Genomic DNA, 25,647 nt, shown 5'->3' with positions numbered 1-25,647 from the left:
GAATAAATTGACAGCAGTACTTACTATTTAAAACAATAATAGCACTTAGGATTTAATAGGGAAGCTATCTGCGATACTCACCCACCGGCCTTCAAATTATTAGCTACGAACTCAAGTATCAATAAGGACTAACGTGTATATTCCGCTTCCTTTAACGAGAAAGGGGCATTACAAGACTGATTTATATTTATTTATTAAAAGTAATATTTATTGTTATTATAACTGTTATTGTAAATGAACATAAACGTTGTTCATTTGTGTTCATTTACGCAAATGAGCAACGTAATATTATATTATTATTATTATTATTATACGAGTCGAAGACTCATCGCAGAGTCTTTTAATACAGTATATCAAATTAAATATATTAGTATTAAATATAAAATATAATATATCATATAAATATTATAATATAGATAATATTTTAACAGATTTTCAAAGATTACCTCAGACAAAATGGATACTTACTTGAACTACGAACTGCATATGAGTAAAGTCGTCTGCGTATTAGAATTCTTAACAGTTTGGTGCGCGCATATTTTATCTAACTGTTGGTTTTCGTTGTGAGAATTTGATTTGTTATGGCCAATTCTACTTATACATCACGGTTTTTTTTGTTTGATTAGTATGTAACATAATTGACACGAAATTCGGTTTATAATAAATTTATGAGAAATCGGAAAATGTGCTTGCATATGGCTAATCGATTTATGTTTTCTTTCATTAACCCGTTATTACAAGGGACATGAAAAATGTTGCTTGATTTAGTTCAGTTATTTGGATTCAAGCAAAAGATATAATTGTGAGTTAGCATTGCGAGTTTTGTTTGTTATTGTCTTCGTGTTTAAAATAAAGACACATTTTGAATAAACACATTCGTTTTGTAGAAAGTAGAAAGTATTTTTAACTTGGGTATAGTTATGTTAAAGATACCAAGTAATTTTAAACCTGGTTTTACTCCATTTTTTCCAAGTAAGCAAACAGACAAAATGTCAAGTTTGCGCCTGCAATATATGCAAGACTAGCTGATCCCACAGGTAGTGCAAGACCAAGGCAACTCGTGGTAGAAGTGGAGCAAGCTCTGATCACTAATCTTAATATTTACCCTTAATGCCAAAACACATCTCCAAGAAGGGGATGTATGATGTTTTGTATTAAAGGCAAGGGGCCACTAAAAATTAAAATTACTTGGTATCTTTAACATTCGTTTTATTTATTATGTTAAACCATGCCCATTTTGCCCAGTTTTAACATTATTATTATTTATTTATTATTTATATATTATTTATTATTATTATTGAAAATTATTATATGACACCCACGCCTGTGTAGCTCAGTGCAAGTGGCGCTTGCGTCCTCTGTGCTTGGCCGTAGAAGTTAGACCTAAGTTCAAATTTAGTCGCCAACTGGAGGAACTTTTTCTAAGCCTATCTTCGACCGGATCCCGAGTTAGTCGATTTCTGGCACGGGCAAGCGGGTTTTTCCTCCCGGAAACTCGGGTTTTTCGTCCCGTAAACTCAAGAAAATCGACAGTAGTATCCACATTATTTCAGACAATAACATATCCTGTTAGGGTTATGCACCAAGAGATGGCAGCACTTGGTGCCTAACTGATGGTTTCTTCATCGGTAGCCGCCTATAATTAGTGCTAGAAATGAGCCAGTTGTCTCTGATTGGCTACCGGTGGAGATTGAACTGTCTACTCAGTCTCCAAAAGATAGGGTATAAAGGCCCTGCCTACTCCTATTAGGGAATAAAAGGCGTTAGCTGATTTATTATTTATTACGTGACACCTTCATGGAGTCTCAAATCTCATTGCACTAAGCCACTCTACACAGCACCATCAACATCCACCGTCTATATTGCATAATCTTCTATGAACACACTACTCTGTACAATGTTTTTGTCCGTTAATTGAGTGTGTTCCCTGGCTGGTTTGTCTTTTTTTTTTTTTTTTGCAGGCGAAAAATCTAGAGTTTATGTATAAGAATGACTAACTCGTCTGCCATTGGAAGGAGTCATGATGATAATCATGACTCCTTCCAATTTTATCAAAAAAATATAAAATATTCTTGAATTTCTGGACAGTAATTATTTATTGAAAGAGTTGAGAAAGATATCTCATGTACTTAGGATATGTTAAATAGGAACGCATAATCAATGCATCATATGAAGTCAAGTTTCTTGGCTGTGACGGACTAGCCTTTTACATAGTCTTTAAAGGAATGCAGAGAAATAAAGGAACTTCTGACTTAATGTTAAATCTTCATTTTTTTCGTGTGTACCCATAACTAGATATTCATCTGGGTATTCAAACGAACGAGGATGAGCTAGAAATTTGTGATTTTGGGGCCCAAATGGTATTCCGCATTGGCTTAAACCAAAACGAAATGATTGATGAAGACAGTTCACGTAAAGAAAACGGGAAAAATTGTTGGTTCTTGTTGGAGATCTAAACAGCAGAGTAAGAAATGAATAATGATAAGAACGTCTGGAAAAGTCATCACTGATCATATTCCAGCATAAAGATGTGCAGAAATTCACATGGAGAAAAACATAGAAAATAAGAAAAGTCTTATTAGTTTATTGTTGATATCTTCACGCTGGTTCAGGGCCAGGTGTACAGTGGATTTGACAGAGGAAGTCATTACCACTTAGTTTTCGACATGATAATAAAACGAACATTATATTGAAAAGAAAAATGAGTAAGGTCAAAGGAAGTCAAAAGTAGAAAAACATTCAGAGCGGAACTATAGACTTAAATATACTAATATTATTAAAGAAAAAGTGAAAGAGTTTGAAAATAAGGATGAAATTTATTTCCCAATTCTGAAGTAAACATTTAATTGATTTAGCCAGAGAGAAAAAAGGAGGGGGGATACTTAATGAGGGAAAAGTCAGAATGCCATGCATTTTTCTTTGTGTTCTCTCAGAAAACACAGAGGAAGAAATGCAAGATAGTGAATTTTTTTTTTAATGATGCTCCCCATCCAGGAAAGGTTATTAGCAAACCTATAGTGTGGTATAGTTGTTAAAAGTAGCTTAACAAAATTCAGAGGAAGGCTGGTAAGAATATAGAAGATAAATATCAGGAAGGTGGCACCTTTTACAAAAAATTCAAATTATCACATTTGACGTCCGTAGATGTCGTATGGTCACTGCCGTACCTCATATTGTTTTGGCAATGATGTCTTCTGCTAGTATAAGTGGTAGGGTCGCAGATTCCCTTTCCACACAAAGTTCGTAGGACAATCACAAACATCCATGCCTATGGTGGGATTCGAGCTGCAGCCTCTTGGGTGGAGAGTGGACACGCTAACCACTCGGCCAACCAACCCGGCTAAAATTACATAACCGGATACTAAACCTAAAATATACGTGTATGTAATTTTTATATATAGCCATTATGTCCAGAGCACTGAAACCCACTGCTATCAATAAACATGAACAGATAATTCTGATAATTCATAAACAAAAACAAAATTTCTTTCGTGACAAGGAGAATGAGCATATTAGCAATTAGCAGTTCACAGTAAAATTCAGCATACTTTAGACCCTGAAAGCCTACTTTTCTGTTAAATATAGTTCTTTTATTTCTGAAATGGTATTCATCCATGAAATGGCTTACAAGAGTGCAACTCTCAAAACTTTTCAAAAGTTCATATCAAAAAATTTTATCCTCCCCATGTGGCTCATAATCTGAACAAAATGATCTCACATTACTGCTGAAAAAGTCCAGATAATTCTTCTCTTAAGCAGCAACATCTCTATTGTAATATATAAATGTGTAAACAAATACCTCGTGTTACATTAAATTATTACAGAACCTTTTTTTTTTTTTTGAATATAAAATGCACTCCCATTAATCATTTTCAATCGAGCATTTATAAGAATGTATTATGAAGAAATCACATTCCTCCAATGAAATGGTGTTAGCTGATAAATGTAAGCATTTGCTTATTTTAAACATACATTCACTGCTTTATATCACCTCAGCTACTTTGTAAATCAAAAATAATTTCATAATCTGAATAACAGCATGCTAACAATATAATGAAAAATCGATGATCTTTACTAATTAGGTGATTATAAATACAGCAGATTAACTGTTATCAAAGCCATATATGAAACATAAGGAATCAAGTAAAATTTACAATTTCTACAAGATTGCCTCTACAGAGCAGATGGTAATACTGAGTCTTTTGGTTGAAAAAAACTGGATTCCAATCCCATCAGTATTAAAATCCAAAAACAGTTGCAGTATGAGTTTCTTCAAACTTTTCATTTTAAAACTCTTTCAGTCAATAATTCTGCATCTGACATATGCTTCTGATACAACACAGATTATATATACATACTTGCAGTGGGATAACTACGGTAGAGGAAGTGAGATGGTCACCTTGAGTGCCATAATTCACAGGGACATTCACTTGACTTAGGTAGCTTCTATGCCTAGTTACACTACATCATCTAGTTGTATACCTGCACTGCTTTCTAATGTTTTCCACATTAACCTACATAAGAAGTTAATTGAAATAGTTCTGTGAATAAAACATATTCACTGAACTTGCAGACGTTATCTAGCAGACAGGAACTAGGGTCTTAACATTCATACTATGAAGCATTTCTCCTATCTACCTATGCAGAGCTGGTCTCCGATTCTTCCCATCTGGTGGATGCAGCTATTTACCAAAAAAAAAAAATGTGCAAGTCACCAGCTTATTACACTCAATTTTTTGGTCCAATTTTATAAGAATATTCTTTAGTTTTTACCTAATGTAGGTTTTTAATTTTGGTTATGCTTTTATATCAGCTTGATCTATAATCTAGTAGCAATTTATTTTATTTTATTTTTTTGAATGTATTACTTTCTTCTATTCCCACACACACACACTATCGTCTTCATTTTTTTTAAATCTGTTTTTTCGAAGGAGATAAGGAAATGAATAAACTGAACCAAACCTTTTACAAGCCATTGTAAAAAAATCTTAGAAAAGGGCAAGATTACTGTAAAAGTAATAAGAGATGATAGAGTTTATATAAAAATTGAACAGTTAAGATATCCTAGGTCTTTGGGGCAATTACTTTGAATACTTATTTTATTTTAAAAAAAATCAATTAACGCTTTTGGAGACTGAGAAAGTTCAACCTCCACCGGTAGCCAGTCAAAGATAGCTGGCCCAAGACTAGTGACGGACCCAGAGGGGAGGGGGAAGGGGCCCTGGCATAAGGTGGGAATACTCTATAGCTCTCGGGAATCACGGCCGCTGTGAACACAAGGCGAATGAAGTAGTGCTCGGGTGGACCGAGCGCTACTTCGTTTTAAAGCTTCAAGTATTTAAAGCTATTAAGTTGAATGCGTTTTCATAATCTATGAAGGCCAAAAAAAGTTGGTATATTATAATAGTCTTTTGACTCCATGTAGGTTTTAATAATAATATTAATATTTTTCTTCTTTTTTTCTCATTATTTGATTTAGGATTGTAAATGATCTAAATCTGAGAAGAATGTTCTGAAAGCCGTTCTTTTGGTTGATGAAAATTTAATATATTGTTTATTCTGCCATCTATAATTATTTTAAACAGTTTATTTGAAGAGTTGGTAGAATGGTTATAAGTCTATAATTTCTTATGTCAGTTTTATTACTTTTCTTATATAGAAGATGATTTTTTACTTAATGAAATTTGAGCTAGAATGACAGCAGGATGGAAAGCTTTTAATGATTATAGAGATATTTAAAAGCAATTTATCAAGCTGCCTAATAAGAAAGATCTACAACCAGTGTGTACTCCTAACAATGACCTAATGGTAGTGAAAACAGGAGTCTGACTAAAAAAACACCTGACGAAACTGAAAACATGGAAAGAATCATTTTGGGAATAACTCGGTTATATAAAAAGAATAATACTCGGATAAGGAAGCAAACAAAGATAATTAACGTTGTATTAGTAATAAGAGGAAACAAATGGCACTGAGCAGGAGATGCAATGAGAATGTCGGACAACAGTCGGATAAAGAGAACAATAAAATGGACACTGGTTATCGGAAACCAGGTAGATCAGGGGCAAGATGGGACGTTGAGAAAACAAAATACTCTGGACATTTATGGTGAAGAGATGTACAAGACCGACCAAAATGGAAGAAACATGGAGAGGTGTCCGTCCAGCAGTGGACTGAAAGAAGCTGTTGATATGATGAAGAGAAAAATTAGTTCATAGAAAACACTAAACTAGCTTTCAGGACAGAGCTCAAACCAATGTTAACTAATGGATATGAGAGACGAGTTAAAAACAAAACACGTGATAAAATATTAGAGACCACAGTTATGAGTTCTAAGAACAATTGAAAACAACTGACATCAGTAGCAGAATCATGTTAAAAATGAAGATATTAGGAAGGGACTTGAAAATGTTAGCATTCTGGAATATGTAACTAGAGCTAAATCTAAAGTGGTACATCACTTAAACAAAGTGTGAGAGAAACTGTTAGGAAAACAATAATTTTCTTCTAGAAGCAGGAAAAAGAACCAGAGGAATACAATCACGTAGGTGTGTATGTGTTAAGATAATATTTTTTAAAATAAACTAAAGGTAAGGCATTAGCATTTATTCGATGCATTTCAATAAATTAGAATATTATAGGCATGATGCATCGATTTTGCATTATTTCAACATTTAAACAACAGAAGTTTTGTGACCTACAATTTGTAGACTTTTTTCCACGTTTACACATTTAATTGCAATTATCAGCGATGGAAAATTTTTGTTTTCGAAATAAACAGCACTATCATTTTCTGTCTCCGAAACATATAATCTTTGAAAACTGCATTTTAAATATCGGAATGTGACAGAGCGACATCTGGTTGAGGTGACTAAATAATACTAATATATTAATAATGAACACCTAAGCAGGGGTGTAGTCGGGCTTGGGCGACACCCTGGTACTTCTTTAAAACTATCAAAATTTTTAAATTCATTATAATAAATTATAAGAATGAGACTTATAACGCATTTCCAGCTTTCGGGCAAAAAACAGCAACTTGCCGCTCTTGTCATTTTTTTTTCAGAAAACAAGGCAATCTCTCTGCCATATGGCCGTCGCAATAATAATAATAATGCCACACTTCGTGCTCTGGATTTTTGTTTCCAAGGTAGAGGCCCTGGCACTATTTCTTTTAGGACTACACCCCTGCACCTAAGTGGACGAATCACGCATGCTATTATTATGTTACTACAACATCGTCATCAACCAATATTAAAGAGCGTTTTTTTTTTTTTTTTTTTTTTTTTTTTTTTAGGGGGAAACGTGGAATTTGTTTTGAATATTAGTTTCGTCGCTGTGAATTTTACATTAAGAATCTAACTATCCATCTTTATGAATCGATAGACTAAACAACACATTTAAGCGAATACAACGCACTGACACGATAAACAAGCAATAAGATATGTACAGTAAATAACTTATTTTATTTGGATTGCATAAAATACTAACAGCAATTTTGTTTGTTTGTTTGCAGACTACTAGCGCCATTCACGAGTAAAAAGCTATACAGCAATGATACATTTATTGTGCATCTATCTGGCATTTTTATTTTTGTTTTTACTCATTTTGATATGGGAATTAATTATTTTCATTAATTTACGCTGTAGGCGGTTTCACTTTTTTTTCTTTTTAATAACAAAAAGATATCTAACCAGTTTCATTGAAAAAATATTACTAATTGGAAACGTCTAATTATTAATTTGCAATATGACAAAGTAAGTAGTGGCACATATAAATTCTCGAATTATAGGAAGAAATTAATTTGCTTTTAAAGTTTCAAGACAGAACTTTCATATTCAGTAAGCAACATATATTCATTTAAAAAAAAAAAGAAAGAAAGAAAGAATGTCATGTAAGGATGCATTGTGACTATCAGTTCATCACAAACTAAAAGTAATTAAATGAAAATTAATTAGAATATTCAATTAATATAGGAAAATGTCTATTTTATACCAAACTTGCAAACTGACGTTTTGAGCTTCAAGATCGAAGTGTTTGATATTTATAGCATACAGGCACATTTGATGTGAGTTGTCTTTATGACACTTTTCCTGTTTTTATTAATGATTTACTTACGCATAATTATTAATGCTAATTAAAATATATTAAATCCTCAAATTAAAGTAATAACTTAAAAACTAAGTAAAATCATAAAATCATGAAACTATATAGTTATAGTGGTTACATTTATTACACAAAAAAAAGAATTTCACAAAACTTTGTTTAGAATCGGAATTTCTTCAAAATAAACGTAAAATAAATCTGACATTTCCTATTCTCAAAAAAAAATTAGTAGAACTATTTTAGCACAACTAAATTTTAGAAATTAGTGGGGGAGCTATTCTTCATTGTCTGTAAATTGCGAATAAAAATTGAATTTAATTTCTTCTTGGAATATGTTTTGTATTTCAATAAAGATAATTTTTTTACAGATATGAATTTCTGCGAATTAGTAATCCTGGTGTTCTATAGAATCATCCTGTTCCCAGAAGGACAAAATATAATAAATAAGAGGACGTTGCTTATAATACATGTCATGCCAGGTGCTAGTGAAAGATAGTGCTAGCCAAAAGACGTTGCCTGAAGGTAAAAAATGTAACTCTAATACCAAGGCGTCTTAAAAGGTAATATAAAATTAGTAATTGTCACAGTGTACTTTTTTTTTTGTAGTGTTAATGATCCACAATTAAGTAACTTCAACAATACAAGTCCAGAAATTTTCGAAAAAGTAATTTCATTACTTTTTCGAAAATTTCATTATTTTGAACATTTTAAAACAAGAAAGTAAGACTATAAAATTCATTTCGGTTATCGCAATTCAAAATCAAACTCACAAATATACGAATTCTCGTATTTTTGGAAAAATTGAAAATTTCTTTTTATGTAGATCACCAAGAACTCTTGTCAAAGATTGCAAGAGTTCTTCGCATATTGCTGTCTGCTATTCGATAATTCTTTTGAGGTTTTAAAAACTCAAGCATCTATTTGTCTATTTCACATTCATGTCTGAATAAGAATAACATAATTTATTTGAACAGTGCATAGCATATGCTTTCTGTTTAAAGAAAGAAGAATTCTAAATTTTCATCGAAATTTGTTTTCGTAAACATATTTTCTCTCTTTCATAATTATGTTGAACTGATAAAGTCTGGTATACAAACATTCATCGGTAGTAATTTCTATATAAATAGAAATAAGTAGCCTTAGGATAATTAGCCTCGTTCACCTTATCATATGATGCATATAATCCATTAGCTTAAGGCAGTTTTATGGTTAGCCAATGACATTAAATAAAAAATATCTAACCTCGTGCCAGTAAACTTCCTTGAAAAATATCATGTCCATGAAAAATTTCTTAATAATCAGTTTTCTCACTAGAAAAAATACGAGTATTGAGGTTCATTTAAGTAGATGACTTGATTTTATTCAGTAAAGCAGTAAATAGAATGTCCGAAAATTCAGAAAGTTCTTCTTGTAGCGCCTACTGTCATCGTGATTTCCAGATTTTGAAATTACTTGGCTCTGGAGGTAAGTAGTTTTTCATTATTTAGTGAAATTATGAAGAAAATATCAACTTTTTCGATAGGATCATATAGATAGGATAAATGTCTTAGTTATGGAGGAATTCATCTTAAAAAAGTGAGTAGCAGAGTAGAAGACCTTCAGACACAAGTGTAGTATATTAACATATTAATGTTTACTCTAAATGACGATACATTTTTGTTGCCAAGACTTTTTCAATTACTGAAATGCTGAGTTTATTGAAAAGTAATGGCGTCATTGCAACTCTTGCATCCCGCCCTCAACAAGCTGTAGAAAGAGAGTGATTTTTCAACTATCTAAGCTTTTGTATTTAATAATTACTATCTATCCTTCTGCATATCTTAGATTTCGCTTAATATTGATATACAACTACATAAAATTCATATATCACTTTCCAAAATTCCTGCGAATGCTTCCAGTGACCAGTTTAGAAGATTTTTGTGTTTAAAAACTTTTAGAAACATGTCAACACTTTTTTGAAATCAAGGAAGTTTGTTGGCAGCTGTTTAATACAGATAATTTCTTAAACTTTATAAACATTTAAAACAAAACAAGAAAAATTATAAAAACTCCTTTGTCCAACAAATGGAATACAATAGAAACATGTATCAAATGTGTGCAGGTTGTTTGAATCAATATCATAATATTAACACATTTCCAAAAAGATCCTCAGTATTTTTCTTCAAATAACTTCTTGATTTTACATGAACTATACTTAAAACAACAGTAATAATAATAATTATTATTATTATTTTAATTTCATGGCGGTATCTTTGAGAACAGAATAAGTCCAGAATTGAAACTCAATTACAGTGTATATCCCTTAATTTACAATAGTAAAACAATTCATTGCATTATTAGAAAATGGCGATTTATTTTGAATTTTTTAAACATAAACATATTCATTAAATATGACTGCTTTTAAAAACACATTATACTAGTGACGCCTATTGTATTCTAGCGTTTGTTTCCAAGTAGTGTAACTATGCCTTTAGCGCTCTTGGCATAATCGCCTTTTATAGCGTGACAATTTAGATAATCCGTAAAACTGCCTTTGGTAATTGCCCCAGTAGCAAAGCATTTCTGCGTCACTGGCGTTTCCAAATGGTTTTCTAATGAAAAGTATACGATATAGAATATTTTGCTTACTAAATCAAACAAATTTTTAGTTTCTATTAATTGCAGACTAAGAATAAAAAATGCGGATAAGAAATTCAATTTTTTTCGGTAAGCTCAACCCTGTAAACTTTACCGTATGAGGTCTTCATTTAATATTCGCAAACTATTATTATTATTATTACTACGTGACGTCTCCAGGGAGTACAAGGACTCATCGTGAGAGGGCGCACTAGAATGACATTTCCGTTTTTCAGTTTGTTGTTACAAGTGAGTCCAGTAATCTCGCGATTAAAATTTATGAATATTTTTACTATGTTTTGTGAGTGCCGTTAGGGGGACAATAAACGCTTCCGGAGTAATTTGCTTTAGATCAGCGATTTTCAACCGGTGTGCCGCTAGAGGTCTTCAGGTGTGCACCGAGATTTATGAAAACAAATTAATTGAAAGAAATAATGTCGTAATTTGCGCATTTATTTATTAGTGTCTGGTCTTCCATCTTCTTGTGTGGGTAAATCAATCAAAATTATGCCTATTTTTTTGCCAGATCATCAAAAAAAAATTAAAAAAAATACATTTTTAGTGTGCCGCAGACTTTTAATAATTAGTCTAGGTGTGCCGTGTTATGAAAAAGGTTGAAAGACTGCTTTAGATTATTCATTATTCGTTCTATAATTAATTAATATTATTATTGTTATTACGGGCAACTCCAAGAAGTCCTTAGACTCATCGAGAGAGACCCTAAACATCATATCAAGAACAACTATTCGGATATTCGCACAGTATCTATCATACTTTGCTTTGAACTCATTTACAGTCATGGCACACACAACAAACTCTGGCAGCTTATTCCACTCATTCCCTGCTAATTACACTTTTGCTGAGTTTCCATAGATGGCCCCTAGTTCTCCCATCACCAGACCTCTTCTGAAAAATTTCCTCTGAATTAATCTTGTAAAAACTCTTCAGTAATTTGAATGTCTCAATCATATCACCCCTTTTCCGCCTATCAACCAATTTCTAACCTACAGATCTTCAACCTGTTCTCGCCTCTGAATCCTCTCTACCTCGCCCCCCCCCCCCCATCAAGAAGAAACCGAAGGGCCCAGATCTGAGCACAGTAGTCAAGATGGGGTCTTATCAAGGCTCGATAAAGAGGAATTAATGGACAAATTAATTTGAACTTTTTGTGATTAATTAAATCATCCACTATTCGTCCTCTTCTTTAACTTTTACATTATATAACTTATTTCGTGGTATTTTCTCCAGTTTTCTCGATTTATATATACATAACCGAAGTGATGCTGGTTTTGCTGAACAACGGCCATGGAAATGTTGTATTCATACGCTTGGGAAGAAAAAAAAAAAGAATTAATTCTTTCCATCAGATTTTTTTTTTTCTCTAACTATTCAAATCCCATTTTCGATCAATACAGAAAGTTATTTCACATTTCTGAACTGCTTTTTTTCCTTAAGTCGGTATGTTAGATAGTCATACATATTTTAGACTGAAAATACATTTTAATAGAAATTGCTAACATACGTTTTATTCAAGACAAATGCAGTTAATTGGAAAAGGCCTGGTTGTCATGTTATCATTAGGATGAGAATGTGGTTTGAAACGTGAAATCCCCCCCCCCCTCCCCCAAAAAATAAAAGAAGAAGTAAACGGGTCAGAAACACACGCAGTTAACAAACAAAAATGCTGAGTAATGTGTACTATATGGGGCAAATGGCGGACGTGTAGTGTGGAATGGTCTGTGATGAGGCCTGGAGGTGCCGTATGATAACGATGATTTTAGTATTATCAAATCCTAAAGCTAATGTTCTGGTCATATACATTGTTCATAAACTTATGCAGTTTATTTTCTGTTGCAATACAGAGTATTGTAATAGAATTTTGAAATATTAATTTTTTATTAATTTGTTGTTTTAGATAGCATATACGTGTATTATAGTAAAAGCATCAAAACAGAAAAAACATTAAAATAGTACAAATACGAGTGAATGCGCCAACCAACAGCTATGAAGATGAAGTTGATGAATTCTGTGACACAGTGTCCAACATAATACAAAAGGAGTCTATAGCTTACCCAACAATATTGTTGGGAGATTTTAATGGGGTATCACAAATATAAATATATTATTATTATTCCTGATACCTCCAAGGAGTCCGAAGACTCATCGCGGGAGGACATCTTTTGTCTCTACACCTTACCTCTACGAATCAACGCCATCTACCGCCCACCTCCAACACCACCACAACTAGTAATTTTTGTCTGTAAATTGCGTGTGTTCTGAAGGGCCGATTTGTATGTATGCAGAATGAAAAACCCGAGTTTCCGGGAGAAAAAACCCTGCTACCTCCGTATGAGATCGGCTAACTCACCATCGATTGAAATCGACCAGATAAAGATTCCTCCCGTCGCGACGAGAATCGAACTTAGGCCTATTCCAATCGAAGGGCGCAATGTACTATCGTTCTTCCAATTTTTTTTTTTTTTTTTTTTTTTTTTGTTCTTCCAATTGCGCTACGGAGGCGCTTATATATATTATATATATAATATATTATATTTATTATTTTTTATATTATTATTTATTGTTTTATTTAAAATATAAAAAATATAATAAACAGTATTATATTTTCGTTTTCAAATTTTAACTTTTTCCACCGTGATATTAAACTATTTATTAACACAATTTCTAATTTTATCGTATTAGTTTTTATTTTATTTTATTTTTTTCAAAAAAAAAGGGGGCCAAAAATAATATCTTGCACAGGACCCATGAAAAGCTAGTTACGGCACTGATTGCAGGTATCCTTATATGTAATAATAATAATTTACACCAGTTTTCTCAAACATCCATATCATTATTATTATTCCTGATACCTCCAAGGAGTCCGAAGACTCATCGTGGGAGGACATCTACAACTGTCTCTGCACCTAACCTCTACTACGAATCATCTCTATCAACGCCATCTGCCGCCCACCTCCAACACCACCACAACTAGTAATTTTTGTCTGTAAATTGCGTGTGTTCTGAAGGGCCGATTTGTATGTATGCGGGATGAAAAACCCGAGTTTCCGGGAGAAAAAACCCTGCTACCTCTGTACTATCATACAGTGATGAAGACTTGCAGCCAGAGTAATTCTGTAATCCAACTGGTTATGCTGAAAAACAAATTTAAACTTGTCTTTGAATTTCCTTTGATTATTTGTCATTTTTTAATTCTCTTTTTTATAATTTAATTTAATTCTTTAATTATGAAAATAAAACATAGTTACGAGAATGCACTGCCGAGGCCATGTTATGTCACAGAGGTTTGATGCTTCTTGCATGGGCGATTTTTCGCATCACCTTTGAAAGTAAATAGAAGGAAAACTGCAGTTAAAAAAAAATCTCTCCTCAAAATTAAAAAAAAAAAAACAATGGTACAAAAAAATTTCTTCCACATTCACTTACCAACATTTGTGGTATGAACATCAACCAAAAAAATGTGTACCCTTATCTAAACATGAATGCCTGATTTTGATTGACTCCCAAATATCTGTCAACTAAGGAGATATTAATTTTAACTGTCTGAATTACATCCTGCATGGTTGCTATACTTGCCAAAAGATGTGGGTATCATTCATCGTTTTGTGCAAAATATAATAAAAAAGTAAAAGATTTTTTTTTCATTGTGTAACATATTAATCTCTTCATTTGAAAAAAAATCTTTAAATGAAAATTAAATATTATGAGGAGACATTCTGAAATCAAAGGTAATGGGGAAACTAAATGTTCCCATTCCCTTGAGGGAAAAAAATAGATATACTGCTGTAGTTCTGGGACTCCTTAAAAGAAGCCTTCATCTAAGATTCACTCGTCTTCACCCATTAAATGTATTTGTTTGTTAAATTGGTATGTGTTTCTGATTGGATTGCATTCGCTGCATTAGTATAAAATTGACCATAAGACAAGACCAGAAAACATGCACAATTAACAGACATAATATCCTAGACTCAAAACCTTAGATATGCCGTCTTTAATTCTAAACAAACTAAAGTAATTCCTGTTACTTCATAATGAGACCACTAACTGAACATCCAATTTAAAAAAAAAAAAAAGGGAGGGGAAAACATTTATAGCTTTTAATGTGGTTATGAGGTTCAGTCCTAAGTATTTTCTGATCAAAGGGTCATGTGTTGCCCTTATACTGCACAATATATCATAATATATGATATAAACTATATAAATTTTTATACATTATTATTATTATTATTATTATTATTATTATCAACACCCGACCTCCATGGAATCAGAGACTCATCGTGGGAGGTACTCACTATTGCATACAATGCTCATCCAACCGTGTCTTAAACTGATTCAATGTGTCCACATCCAAAACACACTCAGGCAATGCATTCCACTCACCAACCACCCTCCATGCATAGAACCTGCTTCTCACTTCTTTGCTCACACCCTCCTTATACAGCCTCCAGCAATGGCTTCTTGTTCTACTTCCTTCTCCACTTCTATGAAAAATCTTTTCTATGTCTACCTGATAACAACCCCTGACCAGTTTATATGTCTCGATCATATCCCCCCCCTCTTCCTCCTATTCACGAGGCTCTGCAACTTACATTCCCTCAATCTGTTCTCGTACGTGTCTTAAACTGATTCAATGTGTCCACATCCAAAACACACTCAGGCAATGCATTCCACTCACCAACCACCCTCCATGCATAGAACCTGCTTCTCACTTCTTTGCTCACACCCTCCTTATACAGCCTCCAGCAAAGGCTTCTTGTTCTACTTCCTTCTCCACTTCTATGAAAAATCTTTTCTATGTCTACCTGATAACAACCCCTGACCAGTTTATATGTCTCAATCATATCCCCCCCCTCTTCACGAGGCTCTGCAACTTACATTCCCTCAATCTGTTCTCGTACTCCACATTCCAAAGACCACTGACCACCTTTGTGAATCTTCTATGTACCCTTTCCAACATATCATCATCACCATGAAAATCTGGCCGACCAAATCTGTGCACAATAATCCATATGAGGCCTTATACAATGGAATCATAACCTCTTTTATTTCTGCATGTCAGAGTTCTCTGCATCATTGCCATTATTCGATGTGATGTCTTCACAACTTGTGCAATGTGACCCCTGAATTTCAGGTCCTTGTCCACCATTACTCCTAGATCTCTCATCTCCTCTACTGTTAAAGTTTCCCCACCAAGTGTATGGTGTCCCATCGTTGCTTACCAAACCTTACACTTGGCAACATTGAACTGACAGTTCCACTTACCTGCCCATTCATGCAATCTATTCAAATCCCCTTGTAAGGCATTAACATCAGCCTAACTGTACATTGCTCTCCCCAGTTTTGTATCATCTGCAAACAGCTGGATATTGCTAGGTAAACCAAGCCCAATATCATTAACATACAAATTGAACAACAATGGCCCCAAAACTGATCCCTGTGGCACACAACTGGTGACCTTTCTCTTTCGAGATACTGCACCCCCATATACAACTTTCTGATACCTATCAGGGAAGGATCTAAGTGGAACAATTCATTTGTTCGCTGATGATGCAAAGTTGGGTAGGGCAATAGTGAATGCAGAAGATGTCAAAGTCTTGCAGGATGACTTAGATAGATTGGAGTTCTGGGCTAAGGAGAATGGATGTCAATTTAATGTGACAAAATGTAAGGTTATGCATTTTGGGGTGAAAAGATTAGCAGCAGTATACCACATTGGAACTGTACTCCAAGAGATTGATGAGGCCAGGGACTTGGGAGTGTTGGTGGATAAGGAGATGAAGTTTAGGGGGCACACTGCAAAAGTAGCTAAATCAGCTCATCAACTCACTTGGTTGTTGAAAAATACCTTGACGAGCAGAGACAAGCAAGTTATTGTACATCTGTACAGAGCCTTGATAAGACCTCATCTCGATTACTGTGCCCAGATTTGGTCACCTCAGTTCCTTCTTGATGGGGAGGAGGTGGAGAGGATCCAGAGGTGAGTGACTAAGATGATAACAGGTCTATGGAATGAACCATATGAGAACAGGTTGAAGATTTGTGGGTTGCAGAAACTAGTTGATAGGCAGAGGAGGGGAGATATGATTGAGACATTCAAATTGCTAAAGGGATTTTATAGGATTAATTCAGAGGATATTTTTGAGATCAGGACTGGTGGTGGGAGAACTAGGGGACACCTATGGAAGCTGGGCAAGAGTGTGGTTAGCGGGGGTGTTAGAGCTGGGTTCTTTACTTTTAGAGTGGTAAATGAGTGGAATAAGCTGCCAGAGTCTGTTGTGGGTGCTATGACGGTGAACGAGTTCAAGACAAGGTATGATAGATACTGTGAGAATGTGATCGCATAGTTGTGTGAACATGATGTTTAGGGCCTCCCTCGATGAGTCTAAGGACTCCTGGAGTCTCCTGAAATAATAATAATAATAATATCTGAAAGGCAGTCACTGATCCAACACAGAAGTCTGTTATCCAATCCCATCTCCTTCAATTTAATTAACAGCTTGTCATGTGGCAGTCTATCAAAAGCCTTTGCAAAATCCAAGTACACCACTGTATATGCACTCCTCTGTCCAAGGTATTTTTCACCTCGTTATAGTACATAAATAAGTTAGTGAAACATGATTTCCCCTTAACAAACCCGTGCTGATAACCACAGAGAATACCGCTGTTAATAACCCATTTCTGTATCCTACTTGTCACTAATCTCTCCAGGATCTTCACCACAACTCCAGATATACAGATCGGTCTATAATTTGAAGCTACAGTCTTATCACTGCCTTTATGCAGTGGAACAATTTTACCCTCCTTCCACTCTCTTGGAACCTGTGCTGTTGCAAAACTCTTTAAACAGGCATGGCAGTGCTACTGCCAGTTCCCTAGAACATTCCCTTAAGATGCATGGTGATATTTCATCAAATCCTATCACCTTATTAACATCAAGGTTATTTATTTCCTCAAATACCTGCTGCTCACTCACAATTAAGCTACCCTCTCCTATGTCCTCTGCACTTAAGTTCCTTATGATTCCAACCTGATCAGGATGAAACACTCTTATAAATTGATCACTGAATAACTCAACAATGTCTTCTGCAGCAGTTACCATTCTACCACTTTCATCCCTTAACTTCATCTTTCCATGATCATTCTTCCTTCTACTTGCTACATATCTAACAAATTCTCTAGGGTTTTTCTTAGCCTGATTTGCCAATTTCTGCTCATATTCAATTTTGTTTTCCTTACTAACTGAGTCACTTTCCTGGCTTGTTCTTTATATTCTTCATGTGACTGATTACCATTATTCATCTTATACTTATTCCAAAGGACTTTCTTTTTCCAGATTTCTTGCTTAAGCTCCACATTGATCCATTTTACACCAACCTTATTCAGCCTTTTCGCCTTTGGGATACATTCGTACATTGATGCTATTGTGTATTTCTTTGTAAGTTCCCATGCAACATTTATTTCCTTACCGCTCAACTCCTCGTTCCATGTTATAGCTCCTAAGCTTGTCATAATCACCAGCCTTATAATTCCACATATATCCTTTCCTCACAGAAGCCTGCATATGACTAGCCACAACACAGGAGATTACTTCATGATCACTTTCACCAACTGGAGGAAAATGTGAAACCCCTCTGACCATTACATCCTCTGATGAAATGATGAGATCTAGAACTCTTGATCCTCGCGTGCCTTTCTTTACATGCTGCCTGAGATAGTTATCTCTCAAGAACTCGAGAAATTCACTTTCCTTATTATTATTATTATTATTATTATTATTATTATTATTATTATTAAACAAGACCTCATGGAGTCAAAGACTCATCTAGGAGGTCCTTTTATCTCACACACATCTCATCATACCGGGTCTTAAACACATTCAAACTCCTTGCAGACACCACACTCTCAGGCAAGGCATTCCAATCATTCACAACTCTGCACGAAAAAAACCTGCCTCTCACTCCCCTACTCACACCCTCTTTATACAGTTTCCAGGGATGACCTCTGGTTCTCCCCTGATCTCCCACTATTCACTGTAGAACTTCTCCACCATTGATGCTATAGCAACCCCTTACCAACTTGTAGGTCTCTATCATATCTCCCCTCTTCCTTCTCTCCACTAGTCTCTGCAAATTACATCTTTTCAATCTTTCCTCATACTCGACATTCCAGAGGTCAGAAACTACCTTAGTCAGTCGCCTTTGGACCCTTTCCAACATCTCTTCATCCTTCTGAAAACCAGGTGACCAAATCTGGGCACAATAGTCCATGTGTGGCCTAATCAAAGCCTTATACAATGGAACAAGAATCTCCCTACTTCTACACGTCAGTGTCCTCCTCATCATTCCCAGAAGTCTTTGTGTTGTCTTCACAATTTTGGCGATGTGACCCCTAAATTTTAGATCCTTATCCACTATCACTCCCAGATCTCTTATTTCCTCTACTTCCAACAATATATTCTTACCAAGCATAAATTCTGCATCCCATCTTTGTTTTCCAAATTTTAAAACCTTACATTTTGCAACATTGAACTCACATCCCCATTTGCTTGCCCAATCACTCAATTTATTCAAGTCTTCTTGCAAGGCCACAACATCTTCACTACTCTTTATGGTTCGTCCCAACTTTGCATCATCTGCAAACAACTGAATATCTCCATCCAAATCTTCGCCAATATCATTAATATACAAGTTAAATAGTAATGGCCCTAAAACAGATCCCTGAGGCACTCCACTAGTGACTTTCCTTTTCCTGGATATTGCACCCCCATACACAACTTGTTGATACCTATCAGATAGCCAGTCTCCAATCCAATGCACTAATCTAATATCCAACCCCATCTGCTCTAGTTTGACTGTCAACTTATCATGAGGCACTCTATCAAAAGCTTTTGCGAAATCCAAGTATATTACTGTGTATCCTTCTCCTCTGTCCAAGGAAGCAGTCACTTTATTGTAATAAGTAATAGATTACTAAAACACGACCTCCCTTTAGCAAATCCATGCTGTCCATCAAAGATTATACCATTGTTGTCAACCCAACTCTGGATTCTAGTTCTCACAAGCTTCTCCAACAACTTAACCACAACACCCGACACACAGATAGGACTATAGTTTGATGCTTGAGTTCGATCACCTCCTTTATGAAGTGGCACAATCTTGCCCTCCTTCCACTCTTTAGGGACTTGACCAAGTGCAAGACTCGTATTAAAAAAATATGTCAAGGCAGGTGTCAACTCTCTGGCACATTCCTTCAGAATACGCGGTGATATATTATCAAGTCCCACAGCCTTATTTACATCTAGTTTACTCAACTCCCCAAACACCTCTTGCTCACTTACAGTCAGTCTCTCCTCCCCATCATCAACTGCTCTTAATCTCTCCATGAAGTCACATTCACAAGATTGAAAGATCTTTATGAACTGCTCATTAAGTATCTCCACCACACATTCTGCAACAGCTGTCTTTATACCATTTCCTCCAATCAATGTCATCCTTCCATAATCATTCTTTCTTTTGCTGGCTACATATCGAAAGAACTCCCTAGGATTCTTATTCCCAAACGCTATCTCTTCATTCCAATGTATACTACCATAATTAAAATCACCCATAATAATTACCCTTCCTTTGTTCACTAATCCAAGTTGTTTATACATTTCTTCATCACCACATTCCCAGGCCTATAGAAACATCCAACTAAATATGTCTTCCTCTGAACCTCCACGTTACACCACACTGCCTCATAACCATTGCCACTATTTCTCCCTTTCATGTCTACCTTATGTGGACTTAATTCCTCTGCTATCATCAGCAGCACTCCCCCCGTCTCCCTTCCTGCTCTTTCTATCGCAATGAAAAATACTGTACCCTTCCATTTCTATTTCTGTTACTATATCATCTTCATTGAACCATGTTTCACTTATTCCAATGATTTGGGGGCGAATAAACTCAATCAGTGAAACCATTTCATCCCCTTTATTTCTGTCTGGCATTTGCAAATAAACACAACAGTTCATTTTTAGGTCTATAGCCAGTCCTATGCAAGCCATATGTTGGTTGTGATCTCCCCACCACACCTGGCAAATCACCTTTATCACCACATACCACATATACCTCCCCAGTCTCCACCTCTCCATCCACACCGCAATACACTCCATCTTCACACACACACACTCACCGCCACCTCCAACACTCACTCCCTCTATGCCATGTCTCCCTGTCCACCTGAGCTCCCCCCTGTTTCCCTGTTCCTCTTGTATTCCCGTTCTCTCTTCCTCCCTCACCTCTTCTAGCACTGCTGCCGCTTCAGTACCACTCTCCTGATTTTTCTCTTCATCTCTTCCTTCTGATCTCTGGCATGCATCACACACTGCACTTCCACACACACTATACTTTCATCCAGCAACACTTTCTCCAGCACATTCACTCCAAAGCCATTTCAATGCAACCCATCACGCCTGTATAATATCATGATTTAAGAAATTTAACTATTGCATGTTTTTTTATTGTTTATAAAGCATGCTGTACTGATGGAGTTGGTGAAATTCTCCACGTCCACAGCTTCACAAAGAAACTATTACTATATCTTTGATAACTCTTCCAAATTCAATTTGACTCTTTTCAACTGAAAAGTATTATTATTATTATTATTACTACTACAGGAAACTCCAAGGAGTTCTTACGACTCATCGAGGGAGGCCCTAAACATCATATCAAGAATAACTATTCAACATCCCCACAGTATCTATCATACTTTGCCTCGAACTCGTTCACAGTCATGGCACCCACAACAGACTGGCAACTTATTCCACTCATTCACCACTCTCCAAGTAAAAAACCTAGTTCTTAACACTCTTGTCCAGTTTCCATGGATGGCCCCTCGTCCTCCCACCACCAGTCCTGTTCTGAAAAATATCCTATGAATTAATCTTATAGAAACCCTTCAGTAATTTAAATGTCTCAATCATATCACCCCTTTTCTGCCTATCAACAATTTCTGCAGCCCACAAATCTTCAACCTGTTCTCATAAGGTTCATTCCATAGACCTGCTGTTATCTCAGTCACTCGTCTCTGGATCCTCTCCACCTCCTCCTCATCGAGAAGAAACCCTGGTGTCCATATCTGGGCACAGTAGTCTAGATGGGGTCTTATCAAGGCTCGATACAGAGGAACAATAACTTGCTTGTCTCTGCTCGTCAAAGTATTCCTCAGTAACCAAGTGATTTGATGAGTTGATTTAGACACGTTTGCAATGTGCCCCCTAAACTTCAACTCCATCTCCTCCAACACTCCCAAACCCCTGGCCTCGTCAATCTTCTGGAGTACAGTTCCACCAATGTGGTATACTGCTGCTAATCTTTTCACCCCAAAATGCATAACCTTACACTTTGCCACATTAAATTGACATCCATTCTCCTTAGCCCAGTCTTCCAATCTATCCAAATCATCCTGCAAAATTTTGACATCATGTGCATTCACTGCTCTACCCAACTTTGCATCATCAGCAAACAAATGAACAGTTCCTCTCAGATCCTTTACTCATTAATATCATTAATGAACAAATTAAATAGTAATGGTCCAAGAACAGAACCCTGTGGCACCACTAGTCTCAGATCGTCTTTTGAATTCTACTCCTGAATAAACTACTCTCTGATATCTCTCCATCAACCACCCTCCTATCCATTTCACCAACCCTATATCCATCTCCATATGCTGCAGTTTACTGATTAGAATTCCATGTGGTATCCTCTCAAAGGCCTTAGGAAGGTCCAGCAGTATCACTGTATACCTTTATCCAGTTCAGCTGTTACTGTTATAAATCACAAGCAAGTTAGTAAGGCATGATCTACCCTTCACAAAACCATGCTGTCCCCCATACAGTATCCCATTTTCATCTATCCATTCCTGTATTTTTCTCTTGACAACGACTCCTGATATGCTGATTGGTCGGTAATTTGCAACAGCAGTCTTGGAACCTCTTTTATGCAGTGGAATTAGTTTCTCCTCTTTCCACCCCCTCAGGACTAACCCAGACCTGAGACTCAAATTAACCAAAATGGTCAAGGGCACTGACAATTCTTTAGCTGCTTCATGTAAGACCCAAACTGGTATAGTTATAGGGAGGTAACTGATTCAGTTACCTCCCTACCTTAAAAATCATTCTGCCGTATACATTTTTTTTAGCATTTGTACATGTTGCATGTTAATTCTGAAAGTCTTGATTTTCATTCTTTAAATGTTTAGCTTTTCCAATCCAACTGTCCTAATAGCAGAGTCACCTTTCGAAGTATAAATTAAGATTTTAATATTAGGTTTTGATTAAGATTAGATTTTAGTGTTAATTAATTCTGACTGGCTTTGCTTTCCAACCTCGCTTGATGCTGCAGGTAGAGATGCTAAAGTATTTGCTATCATACTGGTCGAACTTGCCCCTTTTCTGTAGAAAAATCTTGCTCTATTGTTAGTTACTGATCTGCTCTTTACTGATCTCTATAAATTATTTTGTCAATCTCTTATCAACTTGTCAACTGAAATTCAATTAATAATTATTTATATGCTTAATTTCAGGATTTGGGAAAGTCTACTTGGTTGAGAAACTTAGTGGACTGAATAAAGGCATGAAGTATGCTATGAAAGTTGTAAAGAAGAAGTGGATTTTATCCACAAAATGGAGACATAAACGTTCCCTCTTGGAACACGAAGCTCTACTCGAAGTTAGGGGAACACCATTTTTAACAAACCTGCATAGTAGCTTTTATTGTAACAAGCATGTACATTATGTAATGGGTAAGTAGTTTTTTATAACTTGATAAATATTTGAGAGACATTCACACAATAATGCATATTCTAGTTCAAGAAATTTATGACTTAATCTATATATTATAATATACAAATTTGAATTTTTAGTATATTCACGCTCTTCCTCCAAGCAGAATTCTATTTCTCCAATTATTTTTAATCATATTCTTCACAATTACATCAACTGCAAGGTCTTGAATTGAACAATAAAAAAATAAATAAATAAACACTTAGTTTGGGTATGCGCTACATGAACTTAAATATTATCTATATTAATACCTTAGGACATGGCAAGTAATTCGGTGATTCTGTAAACCAATTTTTAAGGGATTCTGTTGAGTGTTGAGAAATGCTTTTCAGCTGTAGTGATTTCCAAAGTAAATGACTTCAGTTCTAAAATAACCTGTTGTCGGATGGCATCAGATTAAGAATTAAAGTGGAGCTCAAAGGATTTCTCTGTCCCCTTTCTTTCCAGCAAAAATTCAGTAATAGTACACTCTTGCAGTGTTAGTACATTGTTCTCATATAGGAAGAAATTGTTCCTCCCAGGTTTTTTTTTTTTTTTAATGCAAATCTTACCTATAAGAGGTTTTTCAGGGTTAGATAACTCCATAAACTCTATTCCAGAGACCAAACATGAGATCAAGGAAGGCACTTGAGGCCTCTAATAAGACAGTTCTCACACTAGTAAAATTCATCTACCACTTAAGATGTATGCAAACATCTGTGCTCAGCAAGATTCAAACCTACAACCTGTTACTTGAAGATGCTATCCACTGGGCCAACCAGCAGCAGTTAAAAGAGTACATATGTTTAATGAATATCATAAGTGTTTACATGTTGGGGGAAGGGAAATAGCATTGAAAACAAAGGTGAGGGAGGAATGATATGGGATTGGTAAGTGATTAATGTTTGTCATTTTAGATATTAAGTAAGTGTGATGTTAATAATGCTGTGGAACTCAATGAGATATTGTCATATGTGTGTTAACAGACAATAGTGTCATTGTATTAGTTGTACAGTAAGAGTCTTGCAGCACTTAAAAATGTTCTCTGAGAAGTAGAAGGGAAGGATGATGTCATAATATAAAGAGGAATCCAAATTAGTGGGTGTTGAACTATTGACTAGTTTTTATTTCACAGATATTGCTGAGGATGTAGAGAAGTTGGCTTCGATATAAGAAATCTCTCCAGAAGACAGCAGCAAATACTGTACGTTTGTTGTTAAGTGGGGGATAGTCTTGTTTCAGTAATCTAGTTATTACATTTTATAATAGGATGACAAATGCATTGTACAGAGGATACACACACACACACACACACACACACATATATATATATATATATATACAGGGCCATCGCCAGATTAGATCATACCCTGAGGCAAATGATTAAATATCGCCCCTGAGATTATAAGACAAAAATATAAGAAAATTTCCAATTGCAATTTTGTTTTTATTACAAGAGAAACCTTAATGCAAAACAATTACATAATAATATTAATTAAATGTTTGCTCTACGGGGATATCGCACAATAAAGCTGTTTATAAGCTCTTCTAAATTTAAATTATAAGCTATGTCTGCCTCTATCCATATAGTTGCCAGACCAACCAATCTTTCTTGGGTCATTGTTGTTCGTAAATAATTTTTAATCAGTTTAAGCTGGAAAAAACTACTTTCCACACTTGCTATGCTAACAGGAATTGTTAACAATATCATGAGGGCGGTGGTTACGTTGGGATAAATTTCTACAAGATATATACATATATATGTATATATATACAGTAGTATCTCGCTAATCCGAACCCTCCAGTAATCCGAACTGTGGTTTTAAAGGAAAAAAGGTTTCATTACGTATTATTATATTTTGTGTACTATTATTTTTCTTTAATAATTATTATTTTAACCATTATTATTTATTTTATTATTATTACAGTACAGTATTTTTTTTATTTCATACTGTCGATATTACGATTACACTGTAGTCCTATTTTGATTTATTGTGTGTTCACGTTTGCTTTTTTATACTGTACTGTACGTACTATATTGTCGGCATGAATCACCGCTGTGAAGAGTCATGGATAAAACTGTGGCCTTCTAGAATTTACGAAGA

General features: G+C 35.2%; 1 protein-coding gene across 1 annotated transcript in view; it reads left to right on the top strand.

The window, feature by feature from the left end:
- Nucleotides 1–9,488: 9,488 nt before the first annotated feature.
- The window catches only part of LOC150102258 (ribosomal protein S6 kinase alpha-5-like), a 79,266-nt gene continuing 63,107 nt past the window's right edge, over nucleotides 9,489–25,647 (top strand). Inside the window, exons 1-2 of the mRNA XM_090399541.1 lie at nucleotides 9,489–9,570; nucleotides 23,305–23,523. Of these exons, the coding sequence (XP_090255667.1) occupies nucleotides 9,489–9,570; nucleotides 23,305–23,523 (301 nt within the window). The remainder of the gene's footprint in view (nucleotides 9,571–23,304; nucleotides 23,524–25,647) is intronic.

Source organism: Typopeltis vanoorti, chromosome 10 (assembly GCF_054136105.1).
Source record: "Typopeltis vanoorti isolate ZY-2024b chromosome 10, IOZ_Tvanoo_1.0, whole genome shotgun sequence".
Classification (NCBI taxonomy): Eukaryota; Metazoa; Arthropoda; class Arachnida; order Uropygi; family Thelyphonidae; genus Typopeltis; species Typopeltis vanoorti.
This window is presented reverse-complemented; position numbering and strand designations above follow the sequence as displayed.